Source organism: Phyllostomus hastatus, unplaced genomic scaffold, assembly GCF_019186645.2.
Source record: "Phyllostomus hastatus isolate PE091 unplaced genomic scaffold, TTU_PhHast_1.1 phas_contig_16, whole genome shotgun sequence".
NCBI classification, from domain to species: Eukaryota; Metazoa; Chordata; class Mammalia; order Chiroptera; family Phyllostomidae; genus Phyllostomus; species Phyllostomus hastatus.
The window spans coordinates 14,967,985-14,988,907 of NW_025333643.1; the positions used below are offsets into that span (position 1 = coordinate 14,967,985).

The 20,923-nt window shown below is 46.2% G+C and overlaps 1 protein-coding gene across 4 annotated transcripts in view; it reads left to right on the forward strand.

The window, feature by feature from the left end:
• The window catches only part of FLNB (filamin B), a 140,672-nt gene that overhangs the window by 86,886 nt on the left and 32,863 nt on the right, over positions 1 to 20,923 (forward strand). For 2 of the 4 annotated variants that reach the window (XM_045832522.1, XM_045832521.1), the window contains exons 13-28: positions 851 to 964; positions 1,567 to 1,710; positions 1,970 to 2,093; positions 2,427 to 2,587; positions 3,382 to 3,472; positions 3,753 to 3,922; positions 8,283 to 8,400; positions 10,370 to 10,632; positions 11,914 to 12,511; positions 12,782 to 12,955; positions 13,787 to 13,949; positions 14,567 to 14,727; positions 16,952 to 17,119; positions 18,163 to 18,255; positions 19,052 to 19,175; positions 20,225 to 20,381. In XM_045832522.1, the coding sequence (XP_045688478.1) occupies positions 851 to 964; positions 1,567 to 1,710; positions 1,970 to 2,093; positions 2,427 to 2,587; positions 3,382 to 3,472; positions 3,753 to 3,922; positions 8,283 to 8,400; positions 10,370 to 10,632; positions 11,914 to 12,511; positions 12,782 to 12,955; positions 13,787 to 13,949; positions 14,567 to 14,727; positions 16,952 to 17,119; positions 18,163 to 18,255; positions 19,052 to 19,175; positions 20,225 to 20,381 (2,823 nt within the window). The remainder of the gene's footprint in view (positions 1 to 850; positions 965 to 1,566; positions 1,711 to 1,969; positions 2,094 to 2,426; positions 2,588 to 3,381; positions 3,473 to 3,752; positions 3,923 to 8,282; positions 8,401 to 10,369; positions 10,633 to 11,913; positions 12,512 to 12,781; positions 12,956 to 13,786; positions 13,950 to 14,566; positions 14,728 to 16,951; positions 17,120 to 18,162; positions 18,256 to 19,051; positions 19,176 to 20,224; positions 20,382 to 20,923) is intronic. The other 2 variants (XM_045832524.1, XM_045832523.1) reach the window with 1 other exon arrangement.

Consider the following 20,923-nt stretch of genomic DNA (forward strand, 5'->3'; position numbering starts at 1 on the left):
TCTTGGTATCTTCCTCTATAAAATGGGAATGGTAGTAGTGTCTGCTTCCTAAAGTTTCTGGAATGATTCAAGGAGGCAACTAACATTCATAAAGGCAGCCCTTAGCCCAGGGCATGGCCCATAGAGGGGTCTTCATAAGAAGCTGTTTTCTTACAACCTGGAGCATCATATTTTAGTATTGCCACTTTCTGTAGTTATTATTTCAAGATATTCCATGGACGATGGTGTTTTTTTTTTTTTTCCTCAGCTCTCTATTCTTAAGTTGGAGTAGTGTTTTCACTGTTTCCAAGAACTTCTTTCAAACTCTTTGCAAACTGATTTAGCACCAAGTCTAAGACAGCCTGGCCAGCAGGAGGAGACCCCCAGGCCCCTCGTGTGCTGCTGTTGGCCCACATGGGCCCCTGCACATAGGCTGTCTGCTGGTCCTTTGCTCTCTGGGGGCTGCAGACATTTACAATGCTGTTGGTGACAAAAGTTCTTACCCCTTCAAGGGTGACATTGAAATTGGGCATGGCCAGAGGGCCCTGCCCCAGTTACTAAGAGTTCTCTATGTCAACTCAAAATAAGGCAGAGAGCCCAGCCTAGTTTGGGGCCAGATTTTAGAGAGTTTTTTCCTCCATGAGAGGTTAATGATACTGTATTTCATTTTTAAGTTAGAGCCTACTTTAACATTTTCCTTCCCATAACCATACAGTTATGTGTGGTGTAAAAGTATGTGCTATAAAGCTAGGTGCTGTAAAGTTAGGTACAGTTGTTTGTCCTTCCCCTGTCCCCTGGTCACCAGTCTTCACATGGGGGTTTAGTTGGTGCATTACACAGAAAGAGAATCATTATTGCCTCTTTGCTCCAGGTCCAAGCATATGGACCAGGTCTGGAGAAATCTGGGTGCATTGTCAACAACCTGGCTGAGTTTACTGTGGATCCTAAGGATGCTGGAAAAGCTCCCTTAAAGATACTTGCTCAGGTGAGTTTCCAGGGGCCACCTGTTCAGAGAACCATCAAGTGACAAGATCCTACAATGTAATGGCAAATTGCTTGGTTCATCTGATCTTCAGTTGCCTTACTTATGCATTGGGAACAATAAGAATATTTATCCTCATGGGTTATGTGAAGAATAAATGAGATTCTACATGTAAAGCAGGGTACTTTTCTTATTTTTATGATTGTATTTTGTGGAAACAAGGCTTCATTGTTTCAGATTACCCTGTAAATGTCTTGGTGTGGCTGAAGCTACCTAGTTTATAATGAGAGGTTGGTAAATAAGGATTTGTTAAATATGTTAACTTAATTGAATTTGGCCAAAGTATTTAAATGTAGGCATTGAATGGTCATGGTTTTCTGTTTGGGCCATTTGCTCTCAATGATTAAAAATAAGTAAATGCATGTAGTATTTTTTCACCTGGGTTATGGTCATTGTACTAGGAGAACATGGCATATCATAGTCTTTCCATGTGGTTTTATTGATTGAATGCATGGCGACTTGGCTGTCTCGGGAGGCCGTGGTGGCCCTGTTTGATGAGGACAGGTGAGGTACAGTTCTGTTCTTAGCCACCTGCTCTTTTGCAGGATGGGGAAGGCCAGCCCATCGACATCCAGATGAAGAGTCGGATGGACGGCACCTATGCCTGCTCCTACACCCCAGTTAAACCCATCAAGCACACCATTGCCGTGGTCTGGGGAGGAGTGAACATCCCGCACAGCCCCTATCGGGTAGGTTGTGAGGTGGAATCCTGGCCGTGGTATGAAGAAGCCCTGTCCTGTTGCAGGTCTGGGTTCTGTCCCTGTCTGATAGCCAGGGCAGATCTATGGGAAGAACCCGTCATCCTCGGTGGGCTTTGAATGATGGGGTGCCCTGCAGGGTGGAGTGCTCTGGATTGTCCAGGAGGACTATTTGCAACAATGTTAACTAACAGTGTTTTACTGGGTCCGAGTGGAGGAAAAGTGGCATCTTTCTCCATGTCCTTTGTAGGTCAACATTGGGCAGGGTAGCCATCCCCAGAAGGTCAAAGTGTTTGGGCCAGGCGTGGAGAGAAGTGGATTGAAGGCAAATGAGCCTACTCACTTCACAGTGGACTGTACCGAGGCTGGAGAAGGTGAGAGGGAGCTTCACCCAACACAGTGATTGCTGTTCTTTGGGGAATTAAGTTCTTTTTATAACATTTCGAGGGCAGCGAACTTTGAAACAGGAAGCAGTCCACCTGCATAAGAAATCTAATGAGCCTCTGTGTCAGTTCTGTGGTGATATCTTTGCCATCCTTTCATCCTCCATCCTTTTTCCAAAACCCTGGCTTACCACCATTCCTTTCTCATGTTTTTTGCTGGAAAATTCCCAGTTACTTATTTTGGCGTGTTCACCTGGACTAGAAGTGATTGTTTGGGACATGCTGTGTCTTGTAAACTCGTGCTAATGAGCTGGTCTGTTCCAGGTGATGTCAGCGTTGGCATTAAATGTGATGCCCGGGTGTTGAGTGAGGATGAGGAAGATGTGGATTTTGACATTATTCACAATGCAAACGACACATTTACTGTTAAATATGTGCCTCCTGCTGCTGGGCGATACACTATCAAAGTTCTCTTTGCATCTCAGGTGTGTGTGGGTGTGGTGGGGTGGGGGGTGGTCTAAGTTCTTTCTGGCCACCTGTACACAGTATTTCCTTTTTGTTTTTTAGCAATGGGGAAAATATCTTCAGAACTCTGCTCCCTAGTTTTTCTCTCTGGCTCATTAAAACCAAGAAGGGGGAAAAAAAACAGACCTGAAATTTTACCACTTTTTAACAGAAGTGAGCAGTGTATTATTCACTGGTTCAAAGCAGGGCTCTGGAAAGAAAGATAGGATGAGCGGTACCTAAAACAAGAAATAATGGAATCCTGGTGATTCATATTAACCTTACATAAAAACAGGGGCCTTAGAAGGAAGTTCTGTTTCTAGAGACGTGGCTCTTGAGTTGGTCTCATCCAGTTAACCTGTTCTGCTTGTATTCTGATAGTATGACATTCTTTTTGTAGAATTATAACCACTATATTTCTGATTGATTTCTTATACTCTCCAAACCACAGCTCTCAGTTGTCCCTAGAGGACATTTCTCTCCCTCTCACCCCATATATTACTGTCAATTTTGGTGGTAAAGGCTCAGAGTTTTCAGATTTCCTTGTGGGAAACCTTCCTTTGGCTATGAAGAAAATGGAGGGAAGCCTGTGATGTAGGGGACCAAGGCATTCACAAGTAACCCATCAGGGCCCGTCCCTGATGTCCGAGTGTGAAGGCCTGACATGTGGCAGCAGAAGTTTGCTCACCACCCACTCAAGTCAAAGTTGGGCAGAATGCAAAGCTCTGGCAATGGCGTTAGGGGCTTTCCTACTGAGACAGTATCTCTGCTACAGGAAATCCCCGCCAGCCCTTTCAGAGTCAAAGTCGACCCTTCCCATGATGCCAGCAAGGTGAAGGCAGAAGGCCCCGGCCTCAGCAAAGCAGGTAAGGTGGCGGGTGTGATGGTGTGTGTGCTCGAGGCTACCCTGGGGGCTCTGCAGGCCAATGCCGTGTGCGTGCTTGGTCTGAGGCCTGGAGAGACTTACCTCCGCCCAAGGCAGGTGTTCTTTCTGGGCTCCAGTTGAGTGGCAGAGCGCTGAGCCAAACCCCAGCCCCTGTCTGGCTGCATCAGTAGAGCAGGTACAGATGAACCTGTCAGACTGGCTCTAAAAGTGAAACCACTCCAGCCAGGCCTGTCTCCTCACTTCATGGTTTATCTTTCCAGGTGTGGAAAATGGAAAACCAACCCACTTCACTGTCTACACAAAAGGGGCCGGAAAAGCCCCACTGAATGTGCAGTTTAGCAGCTCCCTCCCTGGAGACTCGGTGAAGGACTTGGACATCATCGATAATTATGACTACTCCCACACTGTTAAATACACACCCACCCAGCAGGTAGGGTCTTTTCATCCCCTTGACCAATAGCCCCGGCCAGGCCCCTTTCCCTTTAGTGCTGTGCTGGGTGCTGGGTCACTTTGGAGGCCAACAGTGTGATCTCTGCTCCCCTGTGGGAGGCGGCTCTTTGAGCCTTTTGTTCTGAACTGTGGAGCGCTCACAGAAGACTGACTGGTTCTATCAGGAAGGCCTCAAGGATTCTCAAGAACAAGCAGAATGCTAGCCCCTCTCTCCTCACCCCAAACTCCCCCTCCGTTTTGGGTCTTAGCAGAGAAATGCTCTTGAAATTCTGGACCTAATATCTACCTTTCTTATACACATTCTTCCCATCCTTACCAGCTGCCTTTCAGTCTTTGATTAATTACTCAGAGAGAAAGAGTTGTGCCTTTGTTATTCCTTCCTGGCCCTTGTAGCTTAGTTCACCCTCTTCACAAGGTGTTATGGGGGGGGGCGGTCTTTCTCAAAGTCTTTCCTCAAAGAGACAGTGTTCAACCTTTAGGCCCTCAGTTCTGAAATACTTATTTAGAGCCCCGGATGGTCCCCTTTTAGAAAAGACAGGAATATAGACAGGATTTTTCTATCCAGGGCTTTTGACCCAATTCTCAGTCAGGGCACATACCTAGGTTGCAAGTTCGATCCCCTGTCGGGGTGCATGCGAGAGGCAACCAGTCAATGTTTCTCTCTCACATCGATGTTTCTTTCCCTCTCTCTCTCCCTCCTTTTCCCTCTCTCTGAAATCAATGAGCACGTCTTCCTGTAAGGATAGAACAAATAAAACTATCTCTCTGTACAAGTCATGTTTATTTGTTTAAAGTTGTTTTTCCTCATGCCCACACCTCTAGGGTCTGGGAAGCAGATATTCTTGCAGAAAAGCCTGGAATTTACTGCTCTTGCAGTGTGTTCAGAACAGTCGTTCCAACCTCTGAGCTTCCTTCCTTGTTGAAGAACAGAGCCTGTCATGTGAGAAATGCCATTTACAGGAGCAGCGAGATGGTGCTTTCTGTAGAAACACTGCTCAAGAAGTGCCACTCCGCGAGGAGCCAGCCAGAGTTCAGTGGGGAAGAGTGAGGGGTACAGTGGGGATGGGGAAGGTGCAGGTGTCCCCCCGCCCTGGGTGCTCCACGTCTTTAGAGATGGAATCTTTGCTATGAGAACTTCCCTGGCATTCAGGGTTTCTCTGGGGTAGGTTTGTGTGTCATGTTACAAGTGTGGCCTTTTATTTCCACACACGCTGCTTCCTGGGGTTTTTTTGTTTATTTTATTTTCACTTTAATGAGGGATTCATTATTAGTAGTGGTAAAATTAATACTTTTATAGAAGAATACCCCTTTGTCATCAGGCTGTTCAGTACTAAGTAGGCAATTATCTTCCTGCTAATGCTTCTGAGGCCTGGTGGGAGCCTTACCTCTGGGATCACTAGCTTGATGTCATCTTTCTTGCCAGCACTCTGTGTTTCTTCAGACAAAGTACCAGAAAGCATGAATGTGTACACTGGTTGAGATCACAAGGTCATAGACTCTTCTAAAAATAGTGTGAGACTCCTGCTTTACCCTATACCTGCATATGTTCTTGTGTTTCACTACACTGCTAAAAAGTAAGTTGAGGATGTCAGGACATGTTCAGGTTTTGACCTGCATCCCCAGAAGGGACTTTAGAACCCATTGCCCCGCATGACCCCCGCTGCCGGTTGAACGGTAGAGGTGGTGGTCAGGAGCCCAGGTCCTGTTTTGTTGCATTTGATGTGAAGCTGGAGTGGGAGGGTCCATACTGCAGAGTCATGCCAAGGTCAAGTTCATCCAGTTCTCTGAGAGCTGCAGGTTTGAAGGCTATCTGCATGCTCAGTGGCCACTTGGGGCTGTTTGTCCAAGTGCAGCCCGTCATACATCCAAGGAGCCTGGTGAGGTCTTGGTGTCAGTCACTATCTCTAGTGTGAAAAGCTCCACGGTATCCCTCTGGTCCTTTCTTGTTTAGAGTGAGGTTTACTGTTTTGTTATTTGGGCAACTTGAAATTCTGCAGATCTCTTTCTGTGGCATAGAAAACAGGTTAAATCTCTCCTTGTATTATGAGTTCCCTGAGGACAGGATATTATGATATATTTGTATATGCATCCCCAACCCTGAGCACAGGGCCTGACGCCATGGGTGCTCTGTGTGGACTTGTGGCCAAATGGCTGAATAAATGAAGCCTCAAATCACAGAGACAATTTAAGAACTGTGTTTACACAGTTACCAGTTTACTGCTGGCCCTTTGCTCCCAAGTACCTGCAGGCTGTTGCCCCCTTCCGCGGGGCCCCTGAGCCACAGCTTGCACATGCTCACCTGCCTGCAGTGGACCAGGGATGGTTGCTGCTGGTCTATCCTCTGACCGCTTGTCAGAAGGTAGAGGACAGAGCTCTTTCTGCCTTGGAGGAGTGGACTTGTTGAGCTGGGGCTTAAAGGCCTCCTGAAGGTCAAAGTCTTGATTTTATGGAAGGGAAGTCGTGTAATGCCAGTCTCTCCCAAGGATTTTGCCTTCTGTGCTTTTGTTTGTCTGTGGCCTCAAGTGACCTCAGTTTCTCACTCCAAGCTTCCCCGAACCTCTGTTAGCAGTTAGAGAAGCTGGTGGCAGCAGCTCATGGCATGACAAGTTGGGAGCCTCTGGGCATTGAAAACTCCCTGTGCTACTCTGGTACCTTTAGGAAACCCCACAACTCACTGAGCCTTATGGGATAGCAGTCCCTCCCTTGAAGCTTTATTGCTCTTGGTGGCTGTGGTGTTGCAGAGGTTTCTGGAAGATGGGGCAGTGGGTGGCTGCCCATCCTATCTTCATCTGAGCTCTTGGGTCATGGTCTTGGCGGGGGGTGGGGGGTGTTTTGTAGAGTAAGATTAAGGTCTCAGAAGCTGGCAGGGGAGAGTAAAACTGTCCTGCAGTCCGAGAAGTCTTTGTGAGATGCCAGGTGGTCACTGCTCAGGCGTTCCTCAGTTCTTATCCCTCAGGAAAAGCGCAGGCCATTCTTTAGATGGGGCCTCTGGGCAAACCTTAAAATGCCGCAGACCACTGCAGGTGTAAACCTTGAAGCTCTTCCTCCCTCTCGTTAGGTTATTTAAGGTAGAGTTCATTTCCTATCTGAGCTTTTGTTTTTTTATGACTGGTAATGAGAACATACTTTCTTTTATGGGACGGTAAGGCTTAACTGGAAGAGGATTTTTCCCTCTGTCCTTTGTCACTCCAGAGAGGCGGTCAGAATGTACACGAGGTGGTGGAGAAGGTTTTTCCAGGACGCTGGCTTAGCTGTGAGGCCTAGCCCGCAAGGAGTTAGGGGTTTGGGAGTGAGGAGTTAAGAGCTCGGGATACGCTGGCATGTCGGGAAAGCTGTGGGGCCCGAAGTATCCAGTCAGCCCCTGCTCTGTTGGATCTGACCTGTGTACATTTTACGGTGAAGTGTTACACCCTGGAGGCGGGAGCCTGTTTGTTTTGTGTACAGTATGAATAAATCCTGGGGAATTGGTCCTCTCCTCTTCATTGATATACCCAGCTTTTTTTCTTGGCTTTCCCCACCTTTGTTATTACAAAAGGAATGTGAGAAGATATACATAGGCCAAAAGCGACACCCTTTTAACACTTGATCAGTGACAGCCTTCAGCAGGGCTGAACTCCAGCCAGTGCTGGATTCCCAGATTCCTTCCTTGCCTCTCTCCCTCCCACGTGGTCCTCTTATGTATGCCCAGACCTTCAAGCTAAGGGGGATCTTAATTGCCTGAGACAGCCGTGGTCTTTCATGGAGCCTTGGTTTGGAAAGAGGGGGCCTCGGGAGAGAGGAAGCTCGCAGGGAGGGGGCTGGGACTGGCTCGGAGAGAACTGCAGCACTTACACGGCCATGCTGCCCGTCTGCCGCCATGGGGGCTGCTAGCCCGGGGGCCTACAGAGCCTGAGCCCACAGACCCAGCCTTCCTTCACCCTGGCAGCTTTTGTTTCCTTGGCCTAGGATATGGGTTTGGGTGCTGTGGGTGTGAGGCCCAACTCACACTTACCAGATGGGTGACTTAGGGGAAGTGACTTTACTTCTCTGGAAAAATTAGGATGACAGGGAACTACCCCTTAGGACTGTTTTGAAGTTGAATCCAGGAAATGCTTAAAAGCACAGAGCACAATGCTCATTATGTTGTCCCTGTTGTTATTGGTTCCTTTTATTTTATCTGGTTTCTCTAACATTCTTACCAGGGGCCAGAAGTTTAGAGAGATATGTCTGAGATGTTTTCTATATCCACTAGAATCAAATAACCTATGTCTCTGGGTAGGATGAAAGATCCAGAAGGCAGGTTTAAACACCAGGCTAGTATGTTGGCACCCAAAGGTGTACTTGGTTTTCTCTCATTCCAGGGCAGCATGCAGGTTCTGGTTACATACGGTGGTGATCCCATCCCTAAAAGTCCTTTCACCGTGGGTGTGGCAGCTCCACTGGATCTGAGCAAGATAAAAATTAATGGACTGGAAAACAGTAAGTGTGTGAATGGAAAGGAGACACAGGTCATTGCAGACCACCATCAGAGGCTGTCAGGTTCTCTTAAAAGGACAGTTCGCAGAGAATCAGTTTCTGGCTTAACAGACTTCGTAGCAGAACAGACTTGTTTTTGAATTAGGGCTGTACAGTGGGAACCTACCGGCCGCATAACGTCACTGAGCCTCAGTTTTCATTATTCGTGCGGTGGGGATGAGGAAGGAGGCAGTTAAAAACACTCAAAGGAATATTTAGAAAATTAACAAGCTAATAATTCCGACCCTGGCACAGTACCTCAGTAATAGCCCTCAGCAACTGCTGGCATCACAGTGGAATGTTTTCATTACAAAGAAGTTGGGCACTTTGCTTTCTGGCAGCTTCTACTGGGCCCACTCTCCTTGGCCACTGAATCCACACAGGTCAAGAGTCAAGCATAGAAGTCAGCTCCCTGGCACCCAGAAACCACAGCTACAGGGCACCCTCTACGCCCATCCGAATATTCCTTTAGCTTGTTAGGTATCTTATTACTGCGAGCTCATTTTATTTAGTTTAAATGAAGAAAAACTTTATTAGGGAAAATTTCAAACATACAGAAGAGAATGGTATAATATGAACACTGATATACTTACCACTCAGCTTCAGAAGTTCAGAATGTGATTATAAAATTATTTTTTTACCCAAAAATACATAAACCAATTTTTCATCTAAAAAAATCACAGTTAAGAGTGAATTCCACTTCAGCCATTACCTCCCCTCCCTCCAGTTAACCAAAGTTATCAGTTCATTGTCTGTTCTTCCAGACGTCTTCATGTCCGCATGCAGAGAAGAGAGGATGCTCTTCTCTGCATCTGCACACATGGTTCTGCCGGCAGAAACCAGTGGGCAGTGTTTATTTTGCATTACAGTTATCCTGCTCTCCCCAGTGTCTTCAGCCCCTCTCTCACATCAGCAGTGCTTCCGGGAGAACATTCTCACCCAGTGACTGCCGCCTGGCCGCACCTTGGTGGCACCTGTTCACCGGCTTTCAAGCTCACAGGGGCTTGTGCATACCCGTAGGGAAGGCCTCTTATTCCACCCGTGAGGGTCTCTCTGGGTGTCAGTGGGACCACTGGTGAGCACCTTAATTGACCTGTGACCCAAATGTACAAGTTGTGAATGAGGCCAATGCCCCGCTTTGGGCTCTGAAACAGGAGCTGATGAAGCTTTTGTCCCTGGGGGCAGCCAGCTCGGAGCATGTGAATGGTCCCTGTCTAACCCTTCACCGTGTTCCCTCATCACTCCTTTTTCGAGATGCCAAGGGTTTGGGCTCCATACCAGGTAAACCACAATGCCAGTGAGGAAAATCCTTTGGGAGATGGAGGCCTCCTCCGTGGTGCGGCTGCGCAGTGTTCGTCTCGGCAGGCCCTCTGCTGGCCTGGAGTCAGGATCTTCCTGGGTAGGAGTGGGAGGACTTCTTTCCCAGGGCTTTTGTTTTGGTTCAAAGTCCTTTCCCTGTCTTTGTCAAACACAATACATGGTTTTCTGTGGATTGCTCTGCAAAGAGTTTTCAAATGCCAGTTCTGACTTTTGCCTTCTTGACTGTAGAGTTAAATTTGCTGCCAAGAATTAGTGAATAAAACACTAGCTTATGGAAATGTTTTGATATAACACCAAAAGTAAGTAAAGGAGAGAAGACAGTGTCAGCTTATAACTTACTGGTCAGGAGAGCTGATTGTGGAGTCAAGTAAATTTAGCCCAGTCCCAGCTTTGTGATCTGCTAGATATGGAACCCTGGACAAATTATTCAACCTTTCTCAGTCTCAGCCTCCTGTTAAAAATGGTTGGTTACTAATAACTCCCCTAGGGTTGTGATGAAAATTAAAGGAGATGGTATACTGAGGCCTGGTGAACAAAATGCATTCAGTAAATGGCAACTATCAATATTAATCACCATTAAATAATAATTAATTAATTGGCTTACCTTTTCCAGGAGTTGAAGTTGGGAAGGATCAGGAGTTTGCTGTTGACACCAAAGGGGCAGGAGGCCAAGGGAAGCTGGACGTGACGATCCTGAGCCCCTCGAGGAAGGTGGTGCCATGTCTGGTGGCGCCTGTGCCAGGTCGGGAGAGCAGCACAGCCAAGTTCATCCCCCGGGAGGAGGGGCTGTACGCCGTAGACGTGACCTACGATGGACACCCTGTGCCTGGGAGCCCCTACACAGTGGAGGCCTCACTGCCGCCTGATCCCACCAAGGTCAGCTTATGTTTTTGTTTGAGAACGCGTCCCCTGTGGTCTCGTGTAACACCACACACAGTCCTTCTCTGGTCCTGGCAGGCACCTTTAGAAAATCATGTTGTGTTGAAAGTCAGTTTTCAGTGGCTGACAGTGTTCTCTTTCCTCTAGTGGAGCATGAAGCGTCCTGTGGGCAGCTGTGTCTCACCGCTGCTCCTCCTCTCACTGTGCGGCCTTGCGGGGCCCCACCCTGAGTTCTCTTCCTTCATGTCTGTGTATAATGGCACTCGCTTCAAAGTGAGCCTGTCAGGTGGGGGAGATTGGTGAACATGGAGGCCTCGGCTGGTGTCTGGCACAGAATGAGCTCACCCACAGATGCTATAATAACTAAATATAAAAATGAGTTATTCTCATTGTCATTTCATCCTAGTAGTCCTGAATCGAGGGTGTTAGAGTATTTCCAGTGGTCCGAATGGCATGAGTCCTATAAAACTCTCTTGTTTGTTGAATTGGAGGTGAAAGCTTTACTCTCTCTTGCCTCTTTTAAAACCAGTTTTTGTTTTAAATTTTTGTTAGACTTTTATTTTTAGATCAGTTTTAGGTTATAGTATGACTGAGGGAAAGGTACAGAGATTTCCCATATTATTCCTGCCCCCACCCCCCTACATGCATGGCCTCCTATTACCACCACTCCCCACAGAGCAGTCCCTTAGTTGTAACTGATGAACCTACACTGACGTCATAGTCACCCAAAGTCCAGGTGTACATTAGGGTTTACTCTTGATGTTGAACAGCCTATGGGTTTGGACAAATATGTAATGACATATCCACCATTACCATTATTTTCTTTTTATGCACACTTTGTCGAGGGAGGTGTAGTAGCCAAAACAACATTAAGGTCCATGCAAACTGTTCTACGAGCACTCAGCCCAGGAAACCTGCATGTGTCTGTGGGACTGGATGTTAGGTCTCTGGCTCTGTCCCTCAGGTTTACAGGAGCTGGGCACGGCAGGAGTGGGGGCCGTCCTGCTCTGTGCTTCAGAGGCCCACGCCCCTCCCTTTCAGGTTGATTAGTTCACAGCCATGTCTCCCTTAGCCATGTGCAGCAGCAGCGACTGCATGGTGGCTGTAACTCAGTGGTGTGGTGAGGTGAGTTTGTCACATGTTGGGCCCCAGGGAAAAGGCCCACCTAGTTGAGATGCTGTTCAGTGTTGATTACAGGCTTGGGTGTTGAATGCAGCACTGGCTGAGCAGCAATATTAGCATCAGGCCAAGTTTGACTTTCATTCTTTCTTCAAATAGGTGAAGGCCCATGGCCCTGGCCTGAAGGGTGGTCTTGTGGGCAAGCCCGCTGAGTTCACCATTGACACCAAAGGAGCTGGAACCGGAGGTTTGGGCCTAACCGTGGAAGGTCCATGTGAGGCTAAAATTGAATGCTCTGACAATGGCGATGGGACCTGCTCCGTCTCTTACCTTCCCACAAAGCCTGGGGAGTACTTCGTCAACATTCTGTTTGAGGAAGTCCACATACCTGGTTCCCCCTTCAAAGCTGACATTGAAATGCCATTCGATCCCTCTAAAGTTGTGGCATCAGGACCAGGCCTGGAGCACGGGAAAGTGGGTGAAGCTGGGCTGCTCAGCGTTGACTGCTCAGAAGCAGGGCCCGGGACACTGGGCCTGGAAGCTGTCTCAGACTCAGGAGCAAAAGCTGAAGTCTGTATTGAGAACAACAAAGATGGCACCTATGCCGTGACTTACGTGCCCCTGACTGCCGGCATGTACACACTGACCATGAAGTATGGCGGTGAGCTTGTGCCCCACTTCCCTGCTCGAGTCAAGGTGGAGCCCGCCGTGGACACCAGCAGGGTCAAAGTCTTTGGGCCAGGAATAGAAGGAAAAGGTGGGTTCCATTAAAAAAGAGAGATGCTGCAACCCCTACCTTTGTCCCAAAATGTGTACAATGCTTATGTTGTCACTTGGCTGAGGCTACCCTGGAAGGGGCTTCTTTTTGGTGGGGGCAGGGAATGCACATTAGTTTCCTGATTTTGAGAGTCAGACCAGTTGTCTGCTATCACTTAATTGTTTCTTAAGTGCCAACAACCTTGGTTCTTGGGTTTGCTCCTGGGTCTGAGGTGTTGGTGACATTCTTAGCTGTGTGATTGTTCTGCAGATGTGTTTCGTGAAGCCACCACAGACTTTACGGTCGACTCCCGACCCCTGACGAAGGTGGGGGGCAGCCACATCAAGGCCCACATTGCCAACCCCTCGGGGGCCTCCACCGAGTGCTTCATCACGGACAATGCTGATGGGACCTACCAGGTGGAGTACACACCTTTCGAAAAAGGTGAGTTGACTTCTTAGACATAACGCTGTTCAAAACTGTGCCTGGCCATTTCCTCCTGGTGTCTGATGATGATTTCTGCCCCATGTGCTCAGCCCACCATCTCAGCAGGGGCCCTTGAGAAGTGACGGGGAAATAGGAACACCTTCCTCCCCAACAGAGCCACTTGGACTCTGGACCTGGCGTGCTGGCCCTGCTGTGTGGTGGTTGGGTGGGGTTTAGCCTAAGCCTCATCTGAGCAGGATATGGGGTGATGTAATGCTTATTGATCATTTGCGCAATTTTTTAACACATTGATTTCTTTCCAGAATATTTAGAATTATAAAACATTTTCAGAAATGATAAAGGCATGAAGAAACAAAATCAAAGTAGCATATATCCTCTTTACTGGGACATATGAAATCTTAAATATTCTGTTGTAGAAATGTAAACTTTTTATAGATGCCTGTATATTCTATTTTACAGATTTTTTTTTTTTTGTCTTTTGGTAAGCGACTGGATGGAGTTTTCCCAAAACAGGGTAGTATGTTTAAGATGACTGACTTCAATGTAGACTTAGTGGTACTTGTTTGGAGGAAAGACCTTGTGTGTGTGTCGGTTTGTGAGTGGGTGGTGGTGGGGGTTGTGTGAATGCCAAGGGAACAGAAAGCATCGATAGACAATTTGTATTTTTTAAAAATCAGATTATGTCAATATTACTGTTTTTTTAACCTGCCCTTTTCCAATAACATGGTAAAGTATGTAGATATGAATGCTAGATAAAAGCTCGGAGTAGAGGCTTTTCCCATAAAAAGGTGACTTCTATAGAATTTTTTTTTGTTTTGTTTTGAACAGGCCTCCATGTAGTGGAGGTAACGTATGATGATGTGCCCGTCCCAAACAGTCCCTTCAAAGTGGCTGTCACTGAAGGCTGCCAGCCGTCTCGGGTTCAAGCGCAAGGACCTGGATTGAAAGAGGCCTTTACCAACAAGCCCAATGTGTTCACTGTGGTTACCAGGTAAGCAAGGCCCTGGGATTTGTGTGTTTACTCTCTAAAAGGAATAGCCCTAAGCAGTTTAACTGCTTTAAAGAAGTTTTATGGGTATTTCTTTCATATGTGTAAAGTCTCCCAACTTTTGAGAGGCATTTTTTTCATAATAAAAGAAGCATTTTGTTCTGTAGAGACTTATATTACAGAGAAAGAGCAAGTATACTGAAAAGGTACCAGGAAACACTGATAATAACAGTCATAAAACTGCTGAGCAAGCCAGGACTAGATAGAAGCTCCTTAGCTCGACACTGCAGAAATATGTAGCCAATCTCATATTTAAGTGAAATATTAGAAGAATTCCTATTAAAATCAGTCACAAGGCACATGCCTGAATTGTACTTGTAGTCCTAACCAATGCAATTAGATGAGAAAAACAAATGGAGGATAAACATTAGAAAGGAAGGGTCAAATCTGTCTTTATTTATATTACATCATCGAGAAATTCCCTGTGTGAGAAGTGTCATAATAGTTGAGCTGAGTTGGCTAAATGAGAAGTTTATATAGAGAGATTTTAAATGAATTTTGTCAGTAGCACACTAGTATGAACCACTAGTATTGCTTTGCTTTCTTTCCACACTTTCCAGAGGGGCAGGAATTGGTGGGCTCGGCATAACTGTCGAGGGACCGTCAGAGTCAAAGATAAACTGCAGAGACAACAAAGATGGCAGCTGCAGCGCTGAGTACATCCCCTTTGCTCCAGGGGATTATGATGTGAATATCACATATGGAGGAGACCACATCCCTGGTAAGCTCTCCCTTAGAAAGGAACCCAAAGAACAGTTGATTTTGCATACTTCCCTAAATGAGAAAAATAGTCTGACATTTGTAGTTGCTGCAAAGGGAGCATTTTCCTTAGAGCTACATCTCCAGGAATATCTTAACTCCTAGTAGGACCAGTAATATGGCAAAAAAGCATTGACTTAGATTTTTGACTGAAAATGTTTGTTCATGTGTTGGAGGACCTAGTTCTTAATTTAAAGAAGAGCGGTTTCTTTACAAAGTTGAAAATCTTCACTTTATTTTGTGGCTGGCTCTTATTTATGTTATTCATGCATCTTGTTTTTTGTTTTTTCAATTGACAGTCCTGGCAGCTGATAAAGACACACAACCTCACATTCTTATTTATTAATTTACTTTCTGTGGGATGATATAGTATATACACTTCCTAGAAAATGGGGTTTGTCATCCTCAGAAGTGTTGATACTTTGGGCAGGATAATTCTTTGTTGTGGGGGCTTCCCTGTTCATTGGAGGGTATTTAGTGACCCATTTTGTGGCAACCAAAAATGTCTCCAGATATTGTCATATATCCAGTAGGGGACAAAACAATCCCCACTTGAAAACTACTACTCTAAATGGTTCAAACAGTGAAGAAATACATGACTTCAGTAATGAAGGGCTCTCTAACTTTCATATTTCAGCAGGGGCATTTTCATAGGTTCAGTTCTGTTTCTTTAATGAAACATTTGCCACCCCACACACATCAGAAGTAGAGGTGACTGTGTAGTATATGGTGTGGGCGCAAGTCCAAGGATTCTAGTGCTACTCCTGAGTCAGCTGACTCCTCATCTCAGGTGTGGCGAGAAAGAGGAGAGAGTCCCACCCTGAGAGCCCCTGGTCAGGAAGAGCCTTGGGTGGTCAGTGTTATCCTTGCTCTGAGGGCCGTAAGCCACTGTGAGACTGACAAGAAGGGGGAGGCCAAAGGTCGAACTTGCAGGGTTCTGGTTTGGCTCCCAGGAAGCTGGAATGTCTCCTGAGCACACACTCTTTCCTGACTGTGCCTGCTCCCCCTGATAATGAGCAACTGCACACACAGTCACATTCACTCTGTCTCACACTGATTAGGAAGCACTGACATTCTGTTCAAAGCAGTTCTACTCAGGTGTTCATTTAGCCTTAATTCATTCAAAGGAATATTCTCAAACTTATTTTTGCAGCTCTTTCACTATAGATTTTTAAATTCCTATAATTACTTATCAAGAGGAATTTAGCCATGGACCCAACAGTCAAAGCTCCTGCCCTCTGGAAGCTGCTTGTCTAGGGTTTCTAGCACTAAAATTATGGTTTGACTGCTATGAAGAAAAAGGAGGGCTCAGTGATTGGACATGGAGCCATGGGTACCTTTTGGAGTTTTATGGCCCTACAGTTCATGAGACAGGAAAGTAGAGCTCAGAGAATGTCACCAGAGGTGACCTGGTGGCTCCAACCAGGCAGGTGGCCATGGAGGTGGGCATCTCCTGGTAGTGGACACAGCACAGCTATTTTGACTTTATTGGAAAATCTAGAGAATGCCATCAGCTTTGAAATCCCCCTTGCAGAAGAGGGTGAGAGTTTGGCCCCTGTGGCTGACCCTCGAGCTTGAAGCATTTGAAAACTCGGCCATCCTTGAGCATAACAACAGAAAGAGGTCCATTTGCAGTTTTCCATCAGCAGAGAGTTTCAGACACCCTACTGCCTCCCAGAGCTAAATGCCAGCTTCTCCTGGACCCCAGAATTTTCCCAGGCAGAGTCATTTAGTAAAATGTTGGTTGGTTTTCTTAGTGTCAGGCTTCATAGCTAAGGTAACTTGTGAAGTGCTGCTGTGAAACACTCAGCAACCTGCTAGCTTCTCATTTTCCTTCATGGAAATTTTGGTTAAAACATCAGCCCAGTTTTTCATGGCCTGGAACAAACCTATGGTGGGATAATTTTTAATAAGGTATCCTGTCTTAGCTGCAGCGTCATGTTGATTTCCTCTGGTGGTCTGTCTGGTGGCTGCTCAGGCCACTAGATTGACTAGGATGCGCACATCAGGAAGAGGGTCTGCGTGATTGATTGGTGATGTCTGCCTGGAGTATGGCTCTGGCAGTGGTGCAGAAACTTGACTTTTGTTGTCTAGGACTTGATGTTATGTTGCTGGTTCTTGGCTGCTCTCATGCTAAGTTCAGACAACTTCAGTGGAGGCTCAGAACCCCATGACCTCTTTTCCAGGCAGCCCTTTCAGGGTTCCTGTGAAGGATGTCGTGGACCCCAGTAAGGTCAAGATCGCCGGCCCTGGGGTGGGCTCGGGTGTCCGAGCCCGAGTCCTACAGTCCTTTACGGTGGACAGCAGCAAGGCCGGCCTGGCCCCACTGGAAGTGAGGGTCCTGGGCCCACGAGGTGAGTACGCGTCCTGCCTTCTTGCTGACATTCACTTGCCCAGGGCAGAGGCAGACATGACCTAGAGCGAGCACTTCGCTTTTGAGTTTGGTCATGAATTAAAATTTTTTACATTGCTTTATTGCTCTGTATTCTAGCTAAAGAATAGAAGTTCGTGTTCTAAAAGTAGACAAACCCATTATTCCTTGATTGGCCTATCTTTTCTATTTATTTAATGAAGTAGTTGCCACCCAATTTATGACCTGGCTGTAAATGTCTCTCTAATCTCAGTTTTTTAGATAGAGAGATGAAGCAGGTGGCTTTTGGGTTCTCCAATGGGTAATGGTTTTGTAGCTGCTGCTTTTGTGTTTTGGTGTTTGTGAGGTGATGGAAGTTAGTCTGGATTTGGACGGGTGGTGGGTGCAGAGGTGATACCTCTGTTTAAAATGCCTTGGTACTTCAAATTTCTGGAAATGACAGCTTCTCAGCCCACATGGCTTTGTTGTTGTCCCTACTCTCTGGAACAAGGGGGTCTTTCGGGGGATGGCCTTTGCTGGTAATTTGGTCTGCCCTTTTGGCAGCCTGGAACTGGGGTTTAGTAAGGCGAGCAGACCACTTGGGACAAAACCCTTAAGCATTTTAAAATTCACCTTTTTGGTGCGACCCCATTTCTTCTTTTAGAATTTGAAATATGTAATTTTCTGCCTAATTTCTTAAATTATCTGGAGTTGACACCAGTGATGTGTTTTGGCTTCATAGAAGTAGCCAATAAGGGGGTTCCTTGTTTGAAGAGGAGCTTTCTCCTTGATGGAGTTAGCTCAGTAGGAGGTTATGCCCCTTCAAACTCAGGGAAGAAGTGTTTTGGGGAAATGAGATCATGGGGCTAGGTTCTGATTGTATGGAGTTACTGAGCCTCAAGACCTGTGTATGTGTGTGTGTGTGTGTGTGTGTGTGTGTGCGTGTGTGTGCGCACGTGCACACATGCATGTGCATGAAGAGAGAAAGAGTGCTTAGTAATATACCTGTGTCATGGAGATTCTTAAGTAACAGCCTTTTAATTTTAGCTGATGAGACAGATTCCCAGGCATGGCGCAGCCCCTTGAAAGCCATTTCAGAGTTCTTTAAAGGTGACCTGAAGGGTGACTTAATGGAGACAGGTTTGCATTTTCCTATTGGCTGCTGCTCTAATTTATGTAACCTGAGTGCCTCTTATTAGCCTCACCCCTGAAATTGCCTTATACCCTCCTCCTCTGCTTTGTTGCTTAATGAGTATGCTATGCTTTGGTTAAGCTGCCCTGCAGTTGATCCATCCTTGACACTTATGTTTAGAACTGGAATCTAAAATCTAGCAACCCAGTGCATGCCTTGATTATGCTTTAACATAATCTCCAACTGTCTCCTGCATGCGTCACATTGCTGGTCTCCTCATCCCATGAGAAGGGCACCCTCACCTGCCCTGCACCTACACCCATGTGCTCAAAGCGGGCTACAAGTCTTAACTGGCCATCGCATTGGTTAATTTTGGCTGTTCTGAGTTCTGGACTCTTTGGCCCTTTCTCAGCTGTATAGTAAAGTTCACCACATCTCAAGCATGCCTAACCAGCTTGAAAGGATATTACAGCATGTCTGTAACATGCATCTTTACTACACACCCTCCAGGAACAAATGTGGGCAGTCTCCTTAATTATACTCTAGGTCTGACTGAGTGTACTTCAACCAATAACAAGCTGAAGGTGTCTCTTGGGGTCATGCAACCCCATTCTGCAACCATGAATTGGGGATCCTGTCTCCTGTGATTTCTTAGGCCTCTGATTATAGCCCGCTTGCATTTATATTACTCATCAGTGGAAACCAATAGCTCTTGGGGATGAATGTGATCCTTTTTGAACTCAACCCAGGGTGGAGTTCAGGGAAGGCCAGGCAGTCCTTCAGACCTCTCATCTCTGCCCTCAGGCCTGGTGGAGCCGGTGAACGTGGTGGACAATGGGGACGGCACACACACGGTGACCTACACCCCATCCCAGGAAGGGCCTTACATGGTCTCCGTTAAATATGCAGATGAAGAGATCCCTCGTAGGTAAGCTCCTGACACTTAGGGAAGGGGTCCAAACGAGACGCGAACCCACCCCTCTGCAGGGCTCACCAGCATTGCTCTGGTAGCCCACTCGTCCATCTGATCTGCAGCTCTCATCGAGGCCAGCGTGCTCTGCACGGGTGTCAGAGCATCCTAGCCTCGGTGTCTGTGTCTCCTGCCCTCTTGCCCCTCACCTGCCTTCTTTCTTTCCACCATGATTAACTTAAAGACAAGCTGAAAGTACAGAGTGGGGGATTTTGGGGGGGGGGGGAGAAACAAAAAAACAAAACAACAATAACAACAACAAAAAAACAAATAATGCATTAGTTTATCAAAGTCTTCTTTCTGCTGATCCTGCAAGTAATTTTCTGATTAGGGCAAAGATTTTTACTTCTTCACTTGAGGGTTTGGTTGACAATGGCATTCCCATAAGGGCTTGGATAGAAACCTCATTCCTCATTCATATTGATACAAAAAATATTGCATAAACTCTTCACCTCTGAGAACAGCCTTTAAGGGTTTTATTTTTTTAAATCATACTTAAGATTAAAAAGTGTTACCCATACCCCAATGTATCCCCAATATACATATTTTACATAAAAAAATATATATAGTTCTAATAGAATTATGATTTATAAATTATACTTATGTATTACTTTACTAATAGCATATCATTAAAGCATTTTAAAAATAGAAAATAAAAGAATGAGATGAAATATTAAAACTGAAATTTCAAAATTCCCTTTCTATTTTGGTGGTCATTGTTTCAGCATAATACAAGTAGGTTAAATGTGTTTAAGCCCACGTTCTCCAAACTGATTTTGGAGTTCATTTACACCCCTGGCATGCAGTCAGGGAAAGCTGGTCTGGGCATGATGGCTACTACCTCATAATTGTACATTTCTGCTGGATGTAAGACATTGGCTAAACTCACTATTTTATCTGCTGTAGGAATCCTCATTGCTATCCCAGTTTCTTTGTATAACAGAGGTCAGATTTAGCAGGGTTGATGTATATCCATACTGACCAGGGGTATGTGTATGTTTACCAAGTCCCTTCAAGGTCAAGGTCCTTCCCACGTACGATGCCAGCAAAGTGACCGCCAGTGGCCCTGGCCTCAGTTCCTATGGTGTGCCCGCCAGTCTTCCTGTGGAATTTGCAATCGATGCCAGAGACGCCGGGGAAGGCCTGCTTGCTGTTCAGATAACGGTATCTTTTAGTTATTTTCTAGAGTCAGACTTCATTAATAAAACCTAATTTCCTGGCCAGGGGTAAGAACAACAATTTTTTAATAACCAGTTTCCGACCTGGTGCCATTGGTTGACAGATTTCCCCACCGGAGCCTCAGTAATTATGCAAGAGAACATGTGTGCTTGTCTGAGACGCCTGAGGGTACAGCTCCAATACCACGTTTTGGTGGATCTCGTGTTTTCTCTCTATTACATCTGTTCCTGTGTTTTTATGTGAAAATGTCTTAAACTACTCATTGGGTTAGTTAGGACTAAGTTCTACTGCATATCACAGTAAACTCCAAAATAAGAGTGGTTTAAACACATGGAATTATTCTCTCTTGTTAAAGAAGCCCATGGGCAGGGCACCAGGGTGCCATGTGGCTCGTCAATGAAGCAGGCTCCATCTCTCTTCCCCTCTGTCCTCGCATGTGGCATCTGTCCTTAAGGTCTCCTCGTGGACCATGAGGCTGCTGGTGCCCTGGCCATCTAATCCGCATGGCAGGCCCAAAGGAGACAGAG